This window comes from Heptranchias perlo, chromosome 24 (assembly GCF_035084215.1).
Source record: "Heptranchias perlo isolate sHepPer1 chromosome 24, sHepPer1.hap1, whole genome shotgun sequence".
In the NCBI taxonomy this organism is placed as follows: Eukaryota; Metazoa; Chordata; class Chondrichthyes; order Hexanchiformes; family Hexanchidae; genus Heptranchias; species Heptranchias perlo.
In genome coordinates this window covers 49895354-49918179 of record NC_090348.1, presented here as the reverse complement: position 1 = coordinate 49918179, position 22826 = coordinate 49895354, and the positions used below count along the sequence as shown (strand labels likewise).

The 22826-nt window shown below is 47.8% G+C and overlaps 1 protein-coding gene across 1 annotated transcript in view; it reads left to right on the top strand.

Annotated features, from left to right (window-relative positions):
- Nucleotides 1–22826, top strand: part of ncaph2 (non-SMC condensin II complex, subunit H2) — a 71136-nt gene that overhangs the window by 15077 nt on the left and 33233 nt on the right. The window contains exons 6-11 of the mRNA XM_068005270.1: nucleotides 3417–3488; nucleotides 6944–7023; nucleotides 12275–12429; nucleotides 16618–16704; nucleotides 18336–18421; nucleotides 18755–18826. Of these exons, the coding sequence (XP_067861371.1) occupies nucleotides 3417–3488; nucleotides 6944–7023; nucleotides 12275–12429; nucleotides 16618–16704; nucleotides 18336–18421; nucleotides 18755–18826 (552 nt within the window). The remainder of the gene's footprint in view (nucleotides 1–3416; nucleotides 3489–6943; nucleotides 7024–12274; nucleotides 12430–16617; nucleotides 16705–18335; nucleotides 18422–18754; nucleotides 18827–22826) is intronic.

The window sequence follows — 22826 nt, the reverse complement described above, 5'->3', positions numbered from 1 at the left end:
TGGAAGAGTCTGGGACGTTGGCTGAAAGGTATGATTCTGTGAGTATGGCTATGTCAGGCTGTTGCTTGACTGGTCTGTGGGACAACTCTCCCAATTTTGGCACAAGTCCCCAGATGTTAGTGAGGAGGACTTTGCAGGGTCGACTGGGCTTGGTTTGCCTTTGTCGTGTCCGGTGCCGGGTGGTCTGTCCGGTTTTATTCTTATTGTGACTTTTTGTAGCAAGATTTTACAACTGAGTGGCTTGCTGGGCCATTTCAGAGGGGAATTTAGAATCAACCACATTGCTGTGTTTTGGAGTCACATATCGGCCCAGACCGGGTAAGGACGGCAGGTTTCCTTCCCTAAAGGACATTCGTGAACCAGATGGGTTTTTACGACAATCCGTATTGTTTTTGCACTTCTCAGAAATTTGCCTACATATTTGGTCTTCTATTTCCCACATGGTGTCATTTGATAATTCTTCTAACGTATCATATTATTGCCAATATTGCCCCCCCCTCCCCGAGAACTGGTCCCAATGCGCCAGGAATCTAAAGCCCTTCCCCCTGCACCATCTCTCCAGCCATGCATCCATCTGCACTATCCTCCTAGTTCTATACTCACTAGTGTGTGGCAGTGGGAGTAATCTGGAGATTACTACCATTGAGGTCCTGTTAGTCTCGTTCCTAATTCCTTAAACTCTGCCTGCAGGACCTCATTCCTCTTCCTACCTATGTCATTGGTACCGATATGGACCACGATGTCTGGCTGTTCACCCTTCTCCTCTTCTCTTCTCCTCCTCCTCCCCCCCCCCCCCCCCCCCCCAGAATGTTCTGTAGCCGCTCAATGACATCCTTGACCCTGACACCAGGGAGGCAACATACCATCCTGGAATCACGTCTATGGTCGCAGAATCCCCTGTCTGCTTCCCTATCACTATTGCTTTCCTGACCACCCTCCTCCTCCCCCCTCCCCCCGCCCTCCTGTACAGCTGAGCCCCCCCCCCACCATGGTGCTGTGGACTTGGCTCTGGCTGTACTCCCCAGAAGAAACATTGCCCTCACGGAATACCGGTTAGAGAGTGCGATGCATTTGGGACTCCTGCACTACCTGCCTAGTTCTACTTGTCTGTCTGGCGATCACCCAGTCCCTCTCTGCCTGCATTCTCTTAAGCTGCGGAGTGACCACCTCCTGAAACGTGCTATCTACATAGCTCTCAGCCTCGCGGATGCACTGCAGTGACGCCAGCCGCTGCTCGAGCTACGAAACCTGCAGCTCAAGCTCCTCCAGCTGAGGACACTTCCTGCACATGTGGCTGTCCAGGACATGAGAGGCGTCCTGGAGGTCCCACGTGGCACGGTATGTGCATTTGACGGGACTGAGGTGCCCTGCCATGCCTCGATTTATTAGCTAATAAATAAACTTACCAGAAATAAATTGAAGGCTTATCCCTGATCTGGACAAAAAAAAGAAAAACATTCACCAGCTACTCACCAATCAGCTCGTTCCCGTGTGCTAACATCACTATAGGTGTTTTTTTTATATATACACTTCTTGCCACTGCTCTCACGCTGGTCTTAACTGCATCCTAGGTTACTGAGGAAAGTAAGGGTGGAAATTGCGGAGGCTCCGGCCACAATCCTCCTTAGATATGGGGATGGTGCCAGAGGACTGGAGGATTGCAAATGTTACACCCTGTTCAAAAAAGGGGAGGGGGATAAACCCAGCAATTACAGGCCAGTCAGTCTAATGGTGGGAAAACTTTAGAGGCAACAATCCGGGACAAAATTAGTTGGTACTTGGAAAAGTCTGGGCTAATAAATGAAAGTCAGCACGGGTTTGTTAAAGGAAAATCATGTTTGACTAACTTGATTGAGTTCTTTGAAGTAACGGAGAGGGTTGATGAGGGTAGTGTGGTTGATGTTGTGTAAATGGACTTTCAAAAGGCATTTGATAACATACCACATAATAGACTCCTGGGATTAAAGGGACAGTGGCAGCATGGATACAAAATTGGCTAAGGGACAGAAGGCAGAGAGTAGTGGTGAACGGTTATTTCCCAGATTGGAGGGAAGTATACAGTGGTATTCCCCAGGAAGTCAGTATTAGGACCATTGCTCTTTTTGATAATATATTAATAACACGGACTTGGGTAAACGGTATAATTTCAAAGTTTGCAGATGACACGACATTTGGAAATGTAGTAAACAATGCAGAGAATAGTAACATTTCAGGAAGACGTAGACAGACTGGTGAAATGGCACACACAGCAGATGAAATTGAATGCAGAGAAGTGTGAAGTGATGCATTTTGGTAGGAAGAATGAGGAGAGGCAAAATAAACTAAATGGTACAATTTTAAAGGGGGTGCAGGAACTGAGAGACCTGGGGTTGTACATACTCAGATCTTAAAGTGGCAGGACAAGTTGAGAAGCCTGTTTTTAAAAAAAAAATAAGCATATTGGATCCTGGGCTTTATCAATAGAGGCATAAAGTACAAAAGCAAGGAAGTTATGCTAAACTTTTATAAAACACTTCAGGAAGGGATGTCAAGGTTTTAGAAAGGGTGCAGAAGAGATTTACTAGAATGGTACCAGGGATGAGGGACTTCAGTTATGTTGAGACACTGGAGAAGCTGGGATTGTTCTGCTTAGAACAGAGACGGTTAAGGGGAGATTTAATAGGTGTTCAAAATCATGAACTGTTTTGCTCGAGTAAATAAGGAGAAACTGTTTCCAGTGGCAGAAGATTCAGTAACCAGAGGACACAGATTTAAGGTGATCAACAAAAGAGCCAGAGGCGAGATGAGGAAACATTCTTTTACGCAGCGAGTTGTGATGATCTGGAATGCGCTGCCTGAAAGGGCGGTGGAAGCAGATTCAATAATAACTTTCAAAAGGGAATTAGATAAATACTTGAAGGGAAAAAATTTACAGGGCCATGGGGAAAGAGCAGGGGAATGGGACTAATTGGATAGCTTTTTCAGAACCGGCACAGGAACAATGGGCCGAATGGCCACCTCCTGTGCTGTACCTACTATGATATTGTGAATTCGAAATGTCCCAAAGTGCCGTGACTGTGATATTGGCAAGCTTTTCCGTGGGATGGAAGCAGTGATTCCGATAGTGAACACTGGTGTGGGGGCACCAGAGTTACACAAGGAGATGTGTAAATTGAGTCTGGAACGCAGTGCGATTAATTACTCTGTGGGGTTGAAATGAACAAATAATATTCTCCCTGAAGTGGTAAAAATGGGATTATTAATTTAAATCCTCCAGGGTCTCGGCTCTGCTGGGCGGGTCTCGGCTCGCGTGCCTTCGGGTTCCAGCACTGGTGTGTGATTCTGCTCCTATAATGTGGTGTAAAAGTATTGGGCAGTTCTGAGCTTCTGTCTTTCTACGTTAGATGTCACTAACTGCTGAAATTCTTGTTTTCCAGTTTTTGTCGCTTGATGATATCGCGTGTCCAGCAAAAACCAGCATTGACTTGCAGAAGGAGCACAGTTCGACCGTTCGTAATCCTTATTTGTGATTCCCCAGACTCTTAATGATGTGATGTGGTACTCAGTTAGCATTATGGGTCAGCCCCCCAACTCCCAACCTAGCTCAGCTCACTGCAATCATCACTACAGGGAGTGAGGGCTGGAGCCCAACACCAGGGTTCACTACAGGGAGTGAGGGCTGGAGCCCAACACCAGGGTTCACTACAGGGAGTGAGGGCTGGAGCCCAACACCAGGGTTCACTACAGGGAGTGAGGGCTGGAGCCCAACACCAGGGTTCACTACAGGGAGTGAGGGCTGGAGCCTGACTCGAGGGTTCACTACGGGGAGTGAGGGCTGCAGTCCGACACCAGGGTTCACTACAGGGATTGAGGGCTGCAGTCCGACACCAGGGTTCACTACAGGGATTGAGGGCTGCAGTCCGACACCTGGGTTCACTACAGGGATTGAGGGCTGGAGCCTGACTCGAGGGTTCACTACAGGGATTGAGGGCTGCAGTCTGACACGAGGGTTCACTCCAGGGAGTGAGGGCTGCAGTCCGACACCAGGGTTCACCACAGGGAGTGAGGGCTGCAGTCCGACACCAGGGTTCACCACAGGGAGTGAGGGCTGCAGTCCGACACCAGGGTTCACTACAGGGATTGAGGGCTGCAGTCCGACACCAGGGTTCACCACAGGGAGTGAGGGCTGCAGTCTGACACCAGGGTTCACTCCAGGGAGTGAGGGCTGCAGTCCGACACCAGGGTTCACCACAGGGAGTGAGGGCTGCAGTCTGACACCAGGGTTCACTCCAGGGAGTGAGGGCTGCAGTCCGACACCAGGGTTCACCACAGGGAGTGAGGGCTGCAGTCCGACACCAGGGTTCACTCCAGGGAGTGAGGGCTGCAGTCCGACACCAGGGTTCACTCCAGGGAGTGAGGGCTGCAGTCCGACACCAGGGTTCACTCCAGGGAGTGAGGGCTGGAGCCTGACTCGAGGGTTCACTACAGGGAGTGAGGGCTGCAGTCCGACACCAGGGTTCACTACAGGGAGACCGGGGTGGGGGGTGGTTTGGACCTGGAGAGGGAGGGGGGTAGGAATTTAAAAGAAATCCATCTGCAAGCAAAGCTGGAGAAGGGAGTGGGACCTGAAGCAACAGCAGGATGAACAATTGAAAAGAAAAGTTAACTTGCCTGTGCTGAAGAGTGGAGTTCTGGAGCTGGTAATTTGGCGAAGGCCAGTTGTGCCATCGGGAGAATCTGCAAAAGGTAGCAGGAGTCTGCGGGAGGAGATACAGAGGAATGGGCTGGGAAGAGTAGTGGAGGCTGGGAGCAGGAGCTGAAGGCCACGAGAGATGAAGAAGACGGTGGTCAGGTATTTGCAGAGCAGTATTGACGTACGAATAACACTCGGGAGCAATGGGAGGTCGCATCGGACTGGGACATCACCAGACCATAGAATGATAGAGCACAGGAGGAGGCCATTCAGCCCATTGTGCCTGTGCCGGCTCTTTGAAAGAGCAATCCAATTAGTCCCAATCACCCTTTTCCTTGTAGCCCTGCAAATTTTTCCCCTTCGAGTATTTATCCAATTCTCTTTGAACGTTACTATTGAATCTGCTTCCACCACCCTTTCAGGCAGTGCATTCCAGATCCTAACCAATCGCTGCGTAAAAAGGTTTTTCCTCATGTCGTCTTCGATTCTTTTGCCAATCACCTTAAATCCGTGTCCTCTGGCTAAGAACATAAGAAATAGGAGCAGGAGTAGGCAATAGGGCCCCTCGAGCCTGCTCCACCATTCAATAAGATCATGGCTGATCTTTGCCCTCAACTCCACTTTCCCGCTCAATCCCCATATCCCTTGATTCCCCTAGAATCGAAAAATCTATCGATCTCAACCTTGAATATTCTCAATGACTGAGCATCCACAGCCCTCTGGGGTAGAGAATTCCAAAGATTCACAACCCTCTGAATGAAGAAACTCCTCCTCATTTCAGTCTTAAATGGCCGACCTCTTATCCTGCGACTATGCCCCCTAGTTCTAGACTCTCCAGCCATGGGCAATAACCTCTCTGCGTCTACCCTGTCAAGCCCCCTCAGAATCTTTTATATTTCAATGAGATCACCTCTCATTCTTCTAAACTCCAGAGAGTATAGGCCCATTCTACTCAATCTCTCCTCATAGGACAACCCTCTCATCCCAGGAATCAATCTAGTGAACCTTTGTTGCACTGCCTCTAAGGCATGTATATCCTTCCTTAGATAAGGAGACCAAAACTGTACACAGTACTCCAGGTGAGGTCCCATCAAAACCCTGTACAATTGTAGCAAGACTTCCTTACTCTTGTACTCCAACCCCCTTGCAATAAAGGCCAACATGCCATTTGCCTTCCATGTTACTGACCCTTCTGCCACTGGAAACAGTTTCTCCTTATTTACTCTATCAAAACCGTTCATGATTTTGAACCCCTCTATTAAATCTCCCTTAACTTTCTGCTCTAAGAACAACCCCAGCTTCTCCAGTCTCTCCATGTAACTGAAGTCCCTCATCCCTGGTACTATTTTAGTAAATCTCTGCACCCTCTTTAAGACCTTGACATCCTTCCTAAAGAGCGGTGACCAGAATTGGCCACATTACTCCAGCTGAGGCCTAACCAGTGTTTTATAAAAGTTTAGCATAACTTCCTTGCTTTTGTACTCTACGTCTCTATTAATAAAGCCCAGGATCCCATATGCCTTTTTAACAACCTTCTCAACTTGTCCTGTCACCTTCAAAGATTTGTGTACATTCACCCCCAGGTCTCTCTGTTCCTGCACCCCCTTTAAAATTGGACCATTTAGTTTATTTTGCCTCTCCTCATTCTTCCTACCAAAATGCATCACTTCACACTTCTCTGCATTCAATTTCATCTGCCGTGTGTCTGCCCATTTCACCAGTTTGTCTACGTCCTTCTGAAGTCTGTTGCTATCCTCCGCATTGTTTACCACATTTCCGAGTTCAATGTCATCTGCAAACTTTGAAATTATACCCGAGTCCGGGTCATTAATATATGTCAAAAAGAACAGTGGTCCTAACAACGACCTCTGGGGAACACCACTGTATACTTCCCTCTAGTCTGAAAAACAACCGTTCACCACTACTTGGGGAGCCTGAATTAACAATAGTGATGTGGTAGAGAAAGAAAATGGCAAGTGGACCCGGGGACTTGTGCCACCAATGGTGGGAGGCCTGCATTGCATCGTAATAGACAACTGTTTACATAGGGATTCCCATTATAAATATTTACATTGTTGAAAACTCAAAAATCAAAACAAAGTGAGGCTTGTGTATAGGAAGTCTATGCTATATGCAATATTTTTAATACTATGTATAAATATTTAGAAGCAGAAACGCAGCAGCAGTTGCAGTGTTTGGAGAGTACCTGCCTGCTGCCTCTGAGCTTTGCTCTGACTGACTGCCATGTGCTTTCTTCGCTTAATGCTTCAGGTTGTGAACATTATCCCACTAACGCCTATGGCACTGATACCACCAGAGGAAATAGAGAAAAAGAACAACCCACTGCTCAGGTATTGTATGTGCTACCACCCACTGAAAACAAATCAAGGCTGATACCCACTCTGTGTGTCCCAGACATATGGGATGAAAAGCGTTCTCTGCCAGCTGTGAGGGTTTTAGGAGTTTAGGACAGAAGTGGTACTAAATTGACTATTGAGGCTGGCTGGAGAAATGGGTGCATTTTATAGGCCACCAACTAGTGGGAAGGATATAGAGGAACAAATTTGCAGGGAAATTACAGAGCGATGCAAGAACCATAGAGTCGTGATAATGGGGGACTTCAACTATCCTAATATAGACTGGGATAGTAATGTAAAGGGCAAAGAGGGGGAGGAATTTTTGAAGTGTGTTCAGGAGAATTTTCTTGGCCAGTACTGTTTCTGGAAGGGTTAGGAAGGAGGCATTACTGGATCTGGTTTTGGGGAATGAGGTGTGTCAAGGGGAGTATTTAGGGAACAGTGATCATAGTATCATAAGGTTTAGATTAGCTATGGAAAAGGATAAGGAGCAATCTGGAGTAAAAATACTCAATTGAAGGAGGGCCAATTTCAGTGGGATGACACCTGATCTGGCCCGGGTAAATTGGAATCAAAGATTGGCAGGCAAAACTGTAATTGAACAATGGGTGGCCTTTAAAGAGGAGATGGTTCGGGTACAGTCTGGGTACATTCCCACGCGGGAGAAAGGTAGGGCAACTAAAGCCAGAGCTCCCTCGATGACAAAAGAGATAGAGAGTAAGATTAAGCAGAAAAAGGTGCATATCACAGATGTCCGGTTGATAATACAAGCGAGAACCAGGCAGAATATAGAAAGTTCAGAGGAGAAGTGAAAAAGGAAATCAAAGGGGCAGAGAGAGTATGAGAATAAACTGGCGGCCGACATAAAAGGGAATCCAAAAATCGTCTATGGGCATATAAATAATAAACAGGTAGTAAGAGGAGGAATGGGGCTGATTAGGGACCAAAAAGGAGATCTACTCATGAAGGCAGAGGGCATGCTGAGGTATTAAATGAGTACTTTGCATCTGTCTTTACCAAGAAAGAAGATACTGCCAAAGTCACAGTAAAAGAGAGGTAGTTGAGATACTGGATAGACTAAAAATTGATAAAGTGGAGGTACTAGAAAGTAGATAAATCACCTGGTCCGGATGGGATGCCTGCTAGATTGCTGAGGGAAGTAAGGGTGGAAATTGCAGAGGTGCTGGCCATAATCTTCCAAACATCCTCAGATATGGGGATGGTGCCAGAGGACTGGAGAATTGCAAATGTTACACCCTTGTTCAAAAAAGGGTGTGAGGATAAACCCAGCAACTACAGGCCAGTCAGTTTAACCTGAGTGGTGGGGAAACTTTTAGAAACAATAATCCGGGACAAAATTAACAATGTGGATTGATGAGGGAAAGCCAGCACGGATTTGTTAAAGGAAAATCGTGTTTAACTAACTTGATTTGAGTTTTATGATGAGGTAAGTGTGTCGATGAGGGCAATGCGGTTGATGTGTATATGGGCTTACAAAAGGCGTTTGATAAAGTGCCACATATTAGGCTTGTCAACAAAGTTGAAGTCCATGGAATAAAGGGGGCAGTGGCAGCATGGATACAAAATTGTGACAGGAATCAGAGTGTAGTGGTGAATGGTTGTTTTTCGGACTGAAGGGAGACATACATTGGTGTTCCCCAGGGGTCAGTGCTAGGACCACTGCTTTTTTTGGTATATATTAATGACTTGGACTAGGGTATACAGGGCACAATTTGCAGATGACACAAAACTTGGAAGGGTAGTGAACAGTGAGGAGGATAGTGATAGACTGCAAGAGGACATAGACAGGCTGGTGGAATGGGTGGACACATGGCAGATGAAATTTAACGCAGAAAAGTGTGAAGTGATACATTTTGGTAGAAAGAATGAAGAGAGGCAATATAAACTAGAGGGCATAATTCTAAATGGGGTTCAGGAACGGAGAGATCTGGGGATATATGTGCACAAATCATTGAAGGTGGCAGGGCAAGTTGAGAAAGTGGTTAAAAAAGCATACGGGATCCTGGGCTTTATAAATAGAGGCATAGAGTACAAAAGCAAGGAAGTCATGATGAACTTTTATAAAACACTGGTTTGGCCACAACTGGAGCATTGTGTTCAGTTCTGGGCACCGCACTTTAGGAAAGATGTGAAGGCCTTAGAGAGGGTGCAGAGAGATTTACTAGAATGATTCCAGGGATGAGGGACTTTAGTTACGTGGATAGACTGGAGAAGCTGGGGTTGTTCTCCTTGGAACAGAGAAGGTTGAGAGGAGATTTGATCGAGGTATTCAAAATCATGAAGGGCCTACACAGAGTAGAGAGAGAGAAACTGTTCCCATTGGCGGAAGGGTCGAGAACCAGAGGACATAGATTTCCAAAGGTGACATGAGGAAAATCTTTTTTACACAGCGAGTGGTTAGGATCTGGAATGCACTGCCCGAGGGGGTGGTGGAGGCAGATTCAATCGTGGCCTTCAAAAGGGAACTGGATAAATACTTGAAAGGAAAAAATTTGCAGAGCTACGGGGGAAGGGCGGGGGAGTGGATTGCACTTGCAGAGAGCTGGCATGGACTCGACAGGCCGAATGGCCTCCTCCTGTGTTGTAACCATTCTATGATTGTTATGGAGATGTCACATTGCTATAGTGCAGAATCTGGGGTGAGAGAGAGTTGGGACAGTTTACAGGGAACTTCACTCTATATAACCCGTGCTACACCTGACCTGGGAGTGTTTGATGCTGATATAGGGTCCCAGGTGGAAGCTTACTTCAATTACCAGCGTTGACATCCCATACCTTGCTGAGAACAGTAAATTTCCCAGCTTAAGGATACATTCACATTGGATGTTCAATATCCAGATCGTTGTCAGGGAGCTCTAAGGCCGAATTTCAGGAGTTAGAGGCAGGTGATAAGAACATTAGAGCATAGAAATATGGGCAGGAGTAGGCCATACGGCCCCTTGAGCCTGCTCCGCCATTCAATAAAATTATGGCTGATCTTCCATCTGAACTCCACTTTCCACCCTATCCCCATTTCCCTTGATTCCCTTAATGTCCAAAAATCCATCAATCTCAGTCTTGAATATACTCAACGACTGAGCATCCACAGCCCCGTGATAGAGAAGTCCAAAGATTCACAGCCCTCTGAGTGAAGAAATCTTTCCTCATCTTGGTCCTAAATGGCCGACCCCTTATCTTGAGACTATGACCACTAGTTCTGGACTCTCCAGCCAGGGAAAACAGCCTCTCAGCATCTATGCTGTCAAGCCCTCTAAGAATTTTATACGTTTCAATGAGATCACCTCTCATTCTTCTAAACTCCAGAAAGTATAGGCCCATTCTACTCTATCTCTCCTCGTAGGACAAAGCTCTCATCCCATTCAATCTAATGAACCTTCGTTGCACTCTCTGTAAGGCAAGTAGGTCCTTCCTTAGGTAAGGAGACCAAAACTGTACATAGTACTCTAGGTATGGTCTCAACAGAGCCCTATGTAATTGCAGCAAGACCTCGTTACTCTTGTACTCCAACCTCCTTGCAATAAAGGCTAACATACTATTTACCTTCCTAATTGCTTGCTGTACCTGCATGTTAACTTTCTGTGATTCATTTACAAGGACATCCAAATTCCTGTGACTGCCAACATTTCTTAGTCTCTCACTTTTTAAAAAATATTCTTTCTTTCTACCAAACTGGATAATTTCACATTTCCCACATTATACTCCATCTGCCACCTTCTCACCCAATCACTTAACCTGTCTATATCCCTTTGCAGACTTTTTGTGTCCTCCTCACAGCTTACTTTCCCACCTAGCTTTTTATTGTCAGTAAACTTGGATACATTACATTCGGTCCCCTCATCTAAGTCATTAATATAGATTGTAAATAGCTGAGGCCCAAGCACTGATCCCTGCGGCACCCCACTAGTTACAGCCTGTCAACCCGAAAATGACCCATTTATTCCTACTCTCTGTTTTCTGTCCGTTAACCAATCCTCAATCTGTGCTAATATATTAACCCCAATCCCATGAGCCCTAACCTCATGTGGCACCTTATCGAATGCCTTTTGAAAATCCAAATATACTACATCGACTGGTTCCCCCTTAACTACCCTGGTCGATACACTCTCAAAAAATCTCAATAGATTTGTCCAACACAATTTCCCTTTCATAAAACTGTGTTGACTCTGCCGAATCACATGATTTTCTAAGTGTCCTGTTACTACGTCCTTAATAATAGATTCTAGAGTTTTCCCGACGACTGATGTCAGGCTAACTGGCCTGTAGTTCCCTGTTTTCCCTCCTTCCTTGAGTAGCGGGTTTACACTTGCTACTTTCCAATCCACGGAGACCGTTCTAGAATCTAGGGAATTCTGGAAGATCAAAACCAATGCATCCACTATCTCTGCAGCCACCTCTTCTTTTAAAACCCTCTGACTGGTGTGATACTGAATCGCATGGAGCAGGAAGATCCCAGGTTAGCTCCTGTGCACCGATCTCAGTCCAGTGTCTCGTTAGGTTAATGAACAGGAACAAGGACACCGATCTTGGTGACCGGTTATGGAAAGTGTACGTGTGGATGTTGGGTGAGGATCTGGATTGGCTGTTATCCCTCCATGTTTATGCTGCTGATGTTTGCGGTCGAGACCCATGGAACCGGGCCCCCGGCGAGGGGAGGGGGGGGGGAGGGAGGATGGGGCCCCCGGCGAGGAGAGGCGGGGGGGGGGGGGGGGGAGGGAGAGAGGACGGGGCCCCCGGAGGGGGGGGCCCCCGGAGAGGAGAGGCGGGGGGGGGGGGGAGAGAGGACGGGGCCCCCGGAGGGGGGAGAGGACGGGGCCCCCGGAGGGGGGAGAGGACGGGGCCCCCGGAGGGGGGAGAGGACGGGGCCCCCGGAGGGGGGGAGGCCCCCGGAGAGGGAAGAGGACGGGGCCCCCGGGGGGTGGGGAGGGGGGGGACCCCCGGAGAGGGAAGAGGACGGGGCCCCCGGAGAGGGGGGGGGGGGGGGGGGAGAGGATGGGGCCCCCGGAGAGGGTGGTGGGGGGGGGGGGGGGGGAGGACGGGGCCCCCGGGGGGGAGGGGGCCCCCGGAGAGGGGGTGGGGAGGGGGGGGGGAAGAGGACGGGGCCCCCGCAGAGTGGGGGGGGGAGGGGGGGAAGAGGACGGGGCCCCCGGAGAGGAGAGGAGGAATTGAAGAAAATACGAGTGTCCAATCCTCAGTTACCAACCTAACCGGTTTTCCTCTTCACTAGCCGGAGAGGAGAGATCCTGGGCAGCCGCAAGGATTTCCGAATGAACACTTGCACTCCGCACGCCACTGGGGCCTTCATGTTGGAACTAGCCAATGTGTCACCGATGCACTATCTGAACAGGCAACAGCAGGACAACGCAGAGCACAATAGCAACGGTAACGCGCTGTGTGTCAGCGAGCTAGTGACACGATGTAGTGTTGAAGGTTCACGCAGTGAGAGTGTCACTGTGATCCACAGTACTGTTTTTACCTCAGTAGCTTGATTATTGTCTGATTGGACAGCCCCTATTCCCTGAATTTGTGGTTTGCTGCTGTGACTCAGATATTGAAATGAGATGTTAGTTATGGTGTTTGGACCGACTAATTCTCTCTCTTTTTCAAATTGTCTCCTGGGATTTGAACCCTGCACCATGCTGAACACTTTGTCAATTCCCTTAATTTCAACACAGAGGGTTGTTGGAGCATAGAATGCTCTACCACAGGAAGTGGTTGAGGCAAAGACCATTGCAACTTGCAGAGGAAAAGTGGATCAATATTTGAAGCAGAAGAAGATACAGGGCTATGGGGAGAGAGAGTGGGGCAGTGGGGTTAGTTTGGGATTGGTACAGGGCTATGGGGAGAGAGCGGGGCAGTGGGGTTAGTTTGGGATTGGTACAGGGCTATGGGGAGAGAGCGGGTCAGTGGGGTTAGTTTGGGATTGGTACAGGGCTATGGGGAGAGAGCGGGTCAGTGGGGTTAGTTTGGGATTGGTACAGGGCTATGGGGAGAGAGCGGGTCAGTGGGGTTAGTTTGGGATTGGTACAGGGCTATGGGGAGAGAGCGGGTCAGTGGGGTTAGTTTGGGATTGGTACAGGGCTATGGGGAGAGAGCGGGGCATTGGGGTTAGTTTGGGATTGGTACAGGGCTATGGGGAGAGAGCGGGGCATTGGGGTTAGTTTGGGATTGGTACAGGGCTATGGGGAGAGAGCGGGTCAGTGGGGTTAGTTTGGGATTGGTGCAGGGCTGTGATCGGGCTGTAATAGTTGGGGATTTCAACTACCCTGATATTAACTGGGATACAATCAGTGGCGAAAGGTATAGTGAGAACAGAATCTTCGGAGAACTTTTTTAGCCAATACGTAGCGAGCCCAACAAGACAAATAGAACAGGAATAAGAGTTCTAAATTGGGGAAAGGCCAATTTTACGAAGCTGAGAAGTGATTTAGCAACAGTTACTTGAGGGTAAATTAGTGTCAGAGCAGTGGGAGGCATTCAAGGGGTTCAGAGTAAACAAAAAGAAAAATGGTGAGACTGCCAAATCTAGAGCCCCGTGGGCAACAAGGAGCGTAGAGGGTAAGATAAGGCAAAAAAGGGAAGCTTATGTCAGACACCAAGAGCTCAATACTGCAGAAAGCCTAGAGGAGTATAGAAGGTGCAGGGGTAAAATTAAAAAGGAAATTAGGAAAGTAAAAAGAGGGCATGAGAAAATACTGGCAAGTAAAATTAAGGAAAACCCAAAAATGTTTTATAAATGCATAAAGAGCAAGAGGATAACTAAGGAAAGAGTGGGGCCTATTAGAGACCAAAAAGGTAACCTATGTGTGGAGGCGGAAGATGTGGGTATGGTTCTTAATGAATACTTTGTGCCTGTCTTCACAAAAGAGGGGGACAATGCAGAGATTGTAGTTAAGGACGAGGAGTGTGAAATATTGGATGGGATAAACATAGTGAGAGAGGAAGTATTAAGGGGTTTAGCATCTTTGAAAGTAGATAAATCGCCAGGCCCGGATGAAATGTATCCCAGGCTGTTGAGAAGCAAGGGAGGAAATAGCGGAGGCTCTGACCATCATTTTCCGATCCTCCCTGGATACAGGCGTGGTGCCGGAGGATTGGAGGACTGCTAACGTTGTACCGTTGTTTAAAAAGGGAGAAAGAGATAGACCGAGTAATTATAGGCCAGTCAGTCTAACCTCGGTGGTGGGCAAATTATTGGAATCAATTCTGAGGGACAGCATAAATCGTCATTTAGAAAGGCATGGGTTAATCAAGGACAGAGGGCATGGATTTGTTAAGGGAAGGTTGTGACTGACTAGCTTGATTGAATTTTTTGAGGCGGTAACAAGGAGGGTCGATGAGGGTGACTCATTTGATGTAGTGTACATGGATTTTAGCAAGGCTTTTGACAAGGTCCCACATGGCAAACTGGTCAAAAAAGTAAAAGCCATTGGAATCCGAGAGAAAGTGGCAAGTTGGATCCAAAATTGGTCGAGTGGCAGGAAGCAAAGGGCAATGGTTGACGGGTGTTTTTGCTACTGGAAGACTGTTTCCAGTGGGGTTCTGCAGGGCTCAGTACGAGGTCCCTTGCTTTTTGTGATATATATTAATGATTTGGACTTGAATGTGGGGGACTTGATCAAGAAGTTTGCAGATGATACAAAAATTGGCCATGTGGTTGATGGTGAGGAGGAAAGCTGTAGACTGCAGGAAGATATCAATGTACTGGTCAGATAGGCAGAAAAGTGGCAAATGGAATTCAACCCCAGAGAATTGTGAGGTGATGCATTTGGGGAGAGCAAATAAGGCAAGGGAATACACAATAAATGGGAGGATACTGAGAGGTGTAGAGGAAGAGAGGGACCTTGGAGTGCATGTCCACAGATCCCTGAAGGTAGCAGGACAGGTTGATAAGTTGGTTAAAAAGGCATATGGGATACTTTCCTTTATTAGCCGAGGCATAGCATATAAGAGCAGGGAGGTTATGCTAGAACTGTATAAAACACTGGTTAAGTCACAGCTTGAGAACTGCATACAGCCTGGTCACATTACAGGAAAGATGTAATTGCACTAGAGAGGGTACAGAAGAGATTTACGAGGATGTTGCTGGGGCTGGAGAATTTTAACTATGCAAAAAGATTGAATAGGCTGGGGTTGTGATTCTTTGGAACAAACGAAGTTGAGGGGAAATTTAATTGATGTGTATAAAATTATGACAGGACTAGATAGAGTGGATAGGGAGGACCTATTTCCCTTAGCAGAGGGGTCAGTGACCAGGGGGCATAGATTTAAAATAATTGGTAGAAGGATTAGAGGGGAGCTGAGGAGAATTTTTTTCACCCAGAGGGTGGTGGGTGTCTGGAACTCACTGCGTGAAAGGGTGGGAGGGGCAGAAACCCTCAACTCATTTAAAAAGTACTTGAATATGCACCTGAAGTGCCGTAACCTACAGGGCTACGGACCAAGTGCTGGCAAGTGGGATTAAGCTGGATAGCTTCCTTTCGCCCGGCACAGATATGATGGGCCGAATGGCAGCCTTCTGTGCTGTAAATTTCTATGATGAGAGTGGGGCAGTGGGATTAGTTTGGGATTGATACAGGGCTATGGGGAGAGAGTGGGGCAGTGAGATTAGTTTGGGGATTGATACAGGACTATGGGGAGAGAGCGGGGCAGTGGGATTAGTTTGGGATTGATACAGGGCTATGGGGAGAGAGCGGGGCAGTGGGATTAGTTTGGGATTGATACAGGGCTATGGGGAGAGAGTGGGGCAGTGGGATTAGTTTGGGATTGATACAGGGCTATGGGGAGAGAGTGGGGCAGTGGGATTAGTTTGGGATTGACACAGGGCTATGGGGAGAGAGTGGGGCAGTGGGATTAGTTTGGGATTGATACAGGGCTATGGGGAGAGAGTGGGGCAGTGGGATTAGTTTGGGATTGACACAGGGCTATGGGGAGTGAGTGGGGCAGTGGGATTAGTTTGGGATTGCTCCAGCAGAGCCAGTACAGACACTATGGGAGGTTTTGCCTCCTTTGCTGTAAACTGTAACGGTTCTGTGATAATTTTAAAAACTTCAACTCGATCACCTAAAGCCCTCTCTTCCAAAGAAGACTAGCCTGACTTCCTTAACCTTCAGAACTGGGCTCACTCTTGTCCCTCCTGACCCTTCTCGATGGCCATAGTTTCCTTCCTGTGGTTAGGTGCCCAGACCTGGGGTCTGACCAACACCATTAATACAGCCCTTAAATACTCTGTCCCTCTGCCAGAGAATGTCCGTATAATCCAAGTGTGGGATTGGCTGCATTTTTTCTGATTGTCGTCTGTGATTTCATAGTGTCATGCAGAGCCATGGGGAAAGAGCAGGGGAGTGGGGCTAAATGGGTAGCTCTTTCGAGGAGCCAGCATAGGCATGATGGGCTGACTGGCCTCCTTCTGTGCTGTATGAGTCTGTGACATTGGTGATTATAAGGAGGACAGATGTCTCCTGAGATTGAATCCGGTGCTTGCTGAGAGCACAGCAGGCTTTGTGGTGTTGGTACAGGCAGCTTACACATCGGGATTCTGCTCATTACAGTGTCTTTCATTGTTTACAGGCCAGCAGGACCGTCCCCAGGACATGGGGATGGAGAGCAGCGACTGTGAGGCTCCAGTTCCAGTATTGCACTTTTCGGATGAAGCGTGTAGGTATTCTGCCCTCAAATCTGATGCAGCTTCTTTTAAGTTTAAACAAAAAGGATTTGTGGATGAGGAAAACAGCAGTTCCCGTGTGGAGTTTTGCTGAGTATATTTCAGCATCGCTGGGGATTGACAGACCAGTCTGGTGTTGCACACTAATTGATGCAGAAAGAACGGGTTCACCAGGTGTGTGTTACAGAAATCTCAGTGGTTAATTTCACACTAGATTAGATTGTCAATTCTCTGGCTCTGACTGTTCACCCGCTGGCCACTCTCACAAGGGGCTATTATTCATGTCTCAACTGGGACAGTGGGTATCAGTCGCTTCACTTGTAGAGGTTGGGGAGAGGAGGGAGGATCACAGCCAAGCCTGATTGTCCACTCACCCCTGGAAAGTGGAGTGAGGACACAGTGAGCAGGAGCCTTGAATGATTCTAACTCTGCCCAACCTGCCCAGTTCAGGGATACTGAGATCTGTTACAATATGCAGGATGGGCACGGTAACAGGATACCTGCTTTCTCACTAGTACTCTCAGCGGGATAAGATTGATACTGTTCACTATTAATCACAGCTAACCCACCATGCAACACCTGGTGCAAAGCACGTTGTCCCAGGTAACAGGCAGCTGTTCAGACACCCGATCCACAGCTCTTCAGCTGAGAGTCTGGTAAACTGGTACCCCCCAACCTCGACTCTCACTGCTCTGAAATAATCGGATGGTTTGTCGTCTCAAGCAGTCTGTATTGTGGCCCAGGATGGGCTATGGATTCTCTTTCCTCCCCCCCCCCCCCCCCCCCCCCTCAAAGTGTAGAAAAACAGGCAGAAGACAAACTCCCAGAGCGCAGTTGCAGAAGCCATTTTAAAGTTGCTGCAGCACAACCAGGCCACCCATTCCTATTAAATAAATGTAATGTAGACAATCTTATCTGAAACGAGATGGATCCTTGGGGTCCATTACATGCCTTTGCTCTTTTTATATTCATTTTCTCCCCTCCTTTCTTGACTCTCTTGCTGGGGTTTGGTTCTTGGGAGCTGGCAAAATCTCAGCACCTCCTCCAAGTAGCGATTCTCCCAGAGTGTTGGAGGCTGTTTATCTCAACATCACGAGTGACTGTCCACAAACACACTCCAGCCGGAGTCACTGCATGGTGATGGAGCAGGATCCCTGACTTAGTTTCTCCTCCGGGGTCTCTGATACCAGTTGTAACTGCCCGCTTAGGCCAGGAATCCCACCTGGGACCTTGTACTCGGTCACACACAGTATTACACTGAGCATTGCTCGCCTATTGGGAGCGCTCAGGGAGGATGCTTCTGATATCTCCCTATCCATAGTTATTGATCTTTACCGTTCCACGGAGACCCTGGTTTGAGTTTGTTTGCTGAAAGCTTCTGGTCGATACCAACATTGTGGACTGTTGGCAAACAGTCGATGCAAGTCCGGGACTGAGGAGCTCCTCAGGCAGATGGTGATGTCATGCCTAATTCTGGAGACTCTCTCTGGTTTTTGGAATAACGAGACAAGGGGATGTGTTACATTGAAAATCTTCTCCCCATCCCCCATTCTCTTTCTCCTTTAGTAGCTGCCCTGTGAGAATATTCTCAACTAAACACTTTCGACGTGTGCTGTTGCCTCAGGTCCCGCAGGAGGTGATGATGATGGCGGCTTTCTCCTGCCGTTAGCGATGGGCGAGGTGGATCCGGAGCACGTTACACAACACAAGGTAGGAGAGGGGGTACTAACTGAATGAGGCAATGAGAAGGGTGGGGGGCATGCGGAATGGTTACGTCGGTCAACAGGGCAATTGGTCAGCCACGTCGACAGGACTAAATTGCAGTCACCTGTAGCTCAGGTAATGAATGGCACAGAGATGAAGCTGCACGTGTTCCTGAAGATTGCTCACTGGTGCCCCATGTACTGTAGCTTTCGGGACATAGAAACATGTTGTAGAAATGGTCCAGAGCGGGGTCTGTGCAGTATGGTGAGGCGTGCAGAGTAGGCTGTGATGTACGACCTCTTTGTGTAAGTGTAACATTTCCACTTCATGTCCCTGCAGGCTGTGCCTGAAGAACGGGGTTACCTGCTGCGTGAGAGAGGGCTTACAGCACCCGACACTCTGCACACCAAGGTAACGTTAGTAAACCCTGTGAACAGCACAGTGTTTCAATTAAAACAGGGGTGCAGGAAGTACACAAGTCTGTCAGTACCTGACCAGAGAAACGGCTGATTAATGGGGTGGGGCTTCTCATTGTAACTGGCATATTCAGGTTATGATGTGGAGATGCCGGTGATGGACTGGGGTTGACAATTGTAAACAATTTTACAACACCAAGTTATAGTCCAGCAATTTTATTTTAAATTCACAAGCTTTCGGAGGCTTCCCCCTTCGTCAGGTGAACGAAGGGGGAAGCCTCCGAAAGCTTGTGAATTTAAAATAAAATTGCTGGACTATAACTTGGTGTTGTAAAATTGTTTACAATATTCAGGTTACAGGGCCCCTTTTTATGGTACCTGCACAAGGAAACCTAGAGAAGACGAGGTTCTCTGTTAAGCTGTGCTACCTTGTGTGGAATGCTGGGGCTAATTTTATGGCACCGTGCTCCCAATTGGCGGTATGTACTGGGGAGTCGGGTCTATCGTGTGCACGTTAATTTCCTGGTGTGTGTACTGGGGAGTCGGGTCTATCGTGTGCACGTTAATTTCCTGGTGTGTGTACTGGGGAGTCGGGTCTATCGTGTGCACGTTAATTTCCTGGTGTGTGTACTGGGGAGTCGGGTCTATCGTGTGCACGTTAATTTCCTGGTGTGTGTATTGGAGAGTCGGGTCTATTATAGAGTCATAGAGTTATACAGCACGGATAGAAGCCCTTCGGCCCATCGTGTCCGCGCCGGCCATCAAGCCCTGTTGACTCTAATCCCATATTCCAGCATTTGGTCCGTAGCCTTGTATGCTATGGCATTTCAAGTGCTCATCCAAATGCTTCTTGAATGTTGTGAGGGTTCCTGCCTCCACAACCCTCTCAGGCAGTGAGTTCCAGACTCCAACCACCCTCTGGGTGAAAAAGTTCTTTCTCAAATCCCCTCTAAACCTCCCGCCTTTTACCTTGAATCTATGTCCCCTTGTTATAGAACCCTCAACGAAGGGAAAAAGCTCCTTAGTATCTATCCTATCTGTACCCCTCATAATTTTGTACACCTCAATCATGTCCCCCCTCAGCCTCCTCTGCTCCAAGGAAAACAAACCCAATCTTCCCAGTCTCTCTTCATAGCTGAAGCGCTCCAGCCCTGGTAACATCCTGGTGAATCTCCTCTGCACCCTCTCCAAAGCGATCACATCCTTTCTGTAGTGTGGCGACCAGAACTGCACACAGTACTCCAGCTGTGGCCTAACCAGTGTTTTATACAGCTCCATCATAACCTCCTTGCCCTTATATTCTATGCCTCGGCTAATAAAGGCAAGTATCCCATATGCCTTCTTTACCACCTTATTTACCTGTTCCGCCGCCTTCAGGGATCTGTGAACTTGCACACCAAGATCCCTCTGACCCTCTGTCTTGCCTAGGGTCCTCCCATTCATTGTGTATTCCCTTGCCTTGTTAGTCCCTCCAAAGTGCATCACCTCGCACTTTTCCGGGTTAAATTCCATTTGCCACTGTTCCGCCCATCTGACCAACCCATCTATATCGTCCTGCAGACTGAGGCTATCCTCCTCGCTATTTACCACCCTACCAATTTTTGTATCATCAGCGAACTTACTGATCATACCTTTTACATTCATATCCAAGTCATTAATGTAGACCACAAACAGCAAGGGACCCAGCACCGATCCCTGTGGTACCCCACTGGCCACAGGCTTCCAGTCACAAAAACAACCTTCGACCATCACCCTCTGCCTTCTGCCACTAAGCCAGTTTTGTATCCAAAGTGCCAAGGCACCCTGGATTCCATGGGCTCGTACCTTCTTGACCAGTCTCCTGTGGGGGACTTTATCGAAGGCCTTACTGAAATCCATGTATACCACATCCACTGCGTTACCCTCATCCACACACCTAGTCACCCCCTCAAAAAATTCAATCAAATTAGTCAGACATGATCTTCCCTTGACAAAGCCATGTTGACTATCCCTGATTAATCCTTGCTTCTCCAAGTGGAGACTAATTTTGTCCTTCAGAATTTTTTCCAATAATTTTCCTACCACTGATGTTAGGCTCACTGGCCTGTAGTTCCCCGGTTTTTCCCTACTCCCCTTCTTGAATAATGGTACTACATTAGCGGTTCTCCAGTCCTCTGGCACATCCCCTGTGGCCAGAGAGGTTCTGAATATATGTGTTAGAGCCTCCTTTGCCTCACACAGTAGCCTGGGATACATTTCGTCCGGGCCTGGGGATTTATCCATTTTTAGGCCTGCTAAAACTGCCAAAACCTCCTCCCGCTCGATGTTAATATGTTCGAGTATATCACAGTCCCCCTGCCGTATTTCTATGTCTACATCGTCCTTCTCCATAGTGAAAACAGATGCAAAAAATTCATTTAGAACCCCTCCTACATCTGCCGGCTCCACACACAGATTGCCATTTTTGTCCCTAATGGGCCCTATTTTTTCCCTAGTCATCCTCTTACCCTTAATATACTTATAAAACATCTTAGGATTTTCCTTTATTTTGCTCGCCAGTGTTATTTCATGGCCCCTCCTTGATCTCCTAATTTCTTTTTTAAGTATCCCCCTGCACTTTTTGTACTCCTCTAGGGCTTCCTTCGTCTTTAGCCTTTTGTATCTGCCAAAAGCCTTCCTTTTTTTCCTAATCCATTCTCGTATATCCCCTGACATCCAAGGTTCCCTGGAGTTCTTGGAACCACCCTTGACCTTTACGGAAACATGTTGCCATTGTATGGTCTCAATCTCCCTTCTGAAAGACTCCCATTGCTCCGATGCGGATTTTCCTACAAGCAGCTGATCCCAGTCCATTTTGGCCAGATCCTGCCTTATCCTATTAAAATCGGCCTTCCCCCAATTTAGAACCTTTATTTCCGGCCCCTCCCTGTCCTTTTCCATGACCACCTTAAATCTCACCGAATTATGGTCACTGTCACCAAAGTGCTCACCTACTAGCACTTCTTCCACTTGGCCGGCCACATTCCCTAGAATTAGGTCCAGTACCGCCCCCTCTCTTGTAGGACTTTCTACATGCTGGCTCAAAAAGCTCTCCTGGATGCACGTTAAGAATTTTGTACCCTCTAAGCCTTTTACACTCTGAGTATCCCAGTTAATATTGGGGAAGTTGAAATTCCCCACTATTATTACCCTATTATTTGCACAATTTTCTGAGATTTGCCTACATATCTGTTCCTCTATCTCCCCCTGACTGTTTGGGGGCCTATAGTACACTCCCATCAAAGTGCTTGCCCCCTTTTTGTTTTTAAGCTCCACCCATATGGCCTCATTAGAGGAACCTGCTAATATATCATCCCTCCTTATGGCAGTAATTGATTCTTTAATTAATATTGCGACCCCACCCCTCCTCTTATACCTCCCCCTCTGTCTCGCCTGAAGATTCTGTACCCCGGAATATTGAGCTGCCAGTCTTGCCCCTCCCTCAACCATGTCTCTGTGACAGCAACAATATCATACTCCCATGTGTTTATCAACACCTTCAGTTCATCCACCTTATTCGCAAGACTCCTTGTATTAAAATAGATGCCATCCAGCCTTGCCCTCACATATTTGCCCTGTCTTCCAAGCTGACTTGTTTTTTTCTCTATATTTGGCTGCACATCACCCCCTATTGTAGCTCCACTCTGTATCCCATCCCCCTGCCAAGTTAGTTTAAACCCCCCCCAACAGTGCTAGCAAACCTCCCCGCAAGGATATTTGTCCTGCTCTGGTTCAGGTGCAACCCGTCCGACTTGTACAAGTCCCACCTTCCCCAGAAGCAGGCCCAGTGATCCAGGAAACTGAAACCCTCCCTCCTGCACCAACTCTTTAGCCACGCATTCATCTGTTCTATCCTCCTATTTCTATACTCACTAGCCCGTGGCACTGGGAGTAATCCAGAGATTACAACCTTTGAGGTCCTGCTCTTTAATCTGCTACCTAGCTCCCTAAATTCTTGATGCAGGACCTCATCTCCC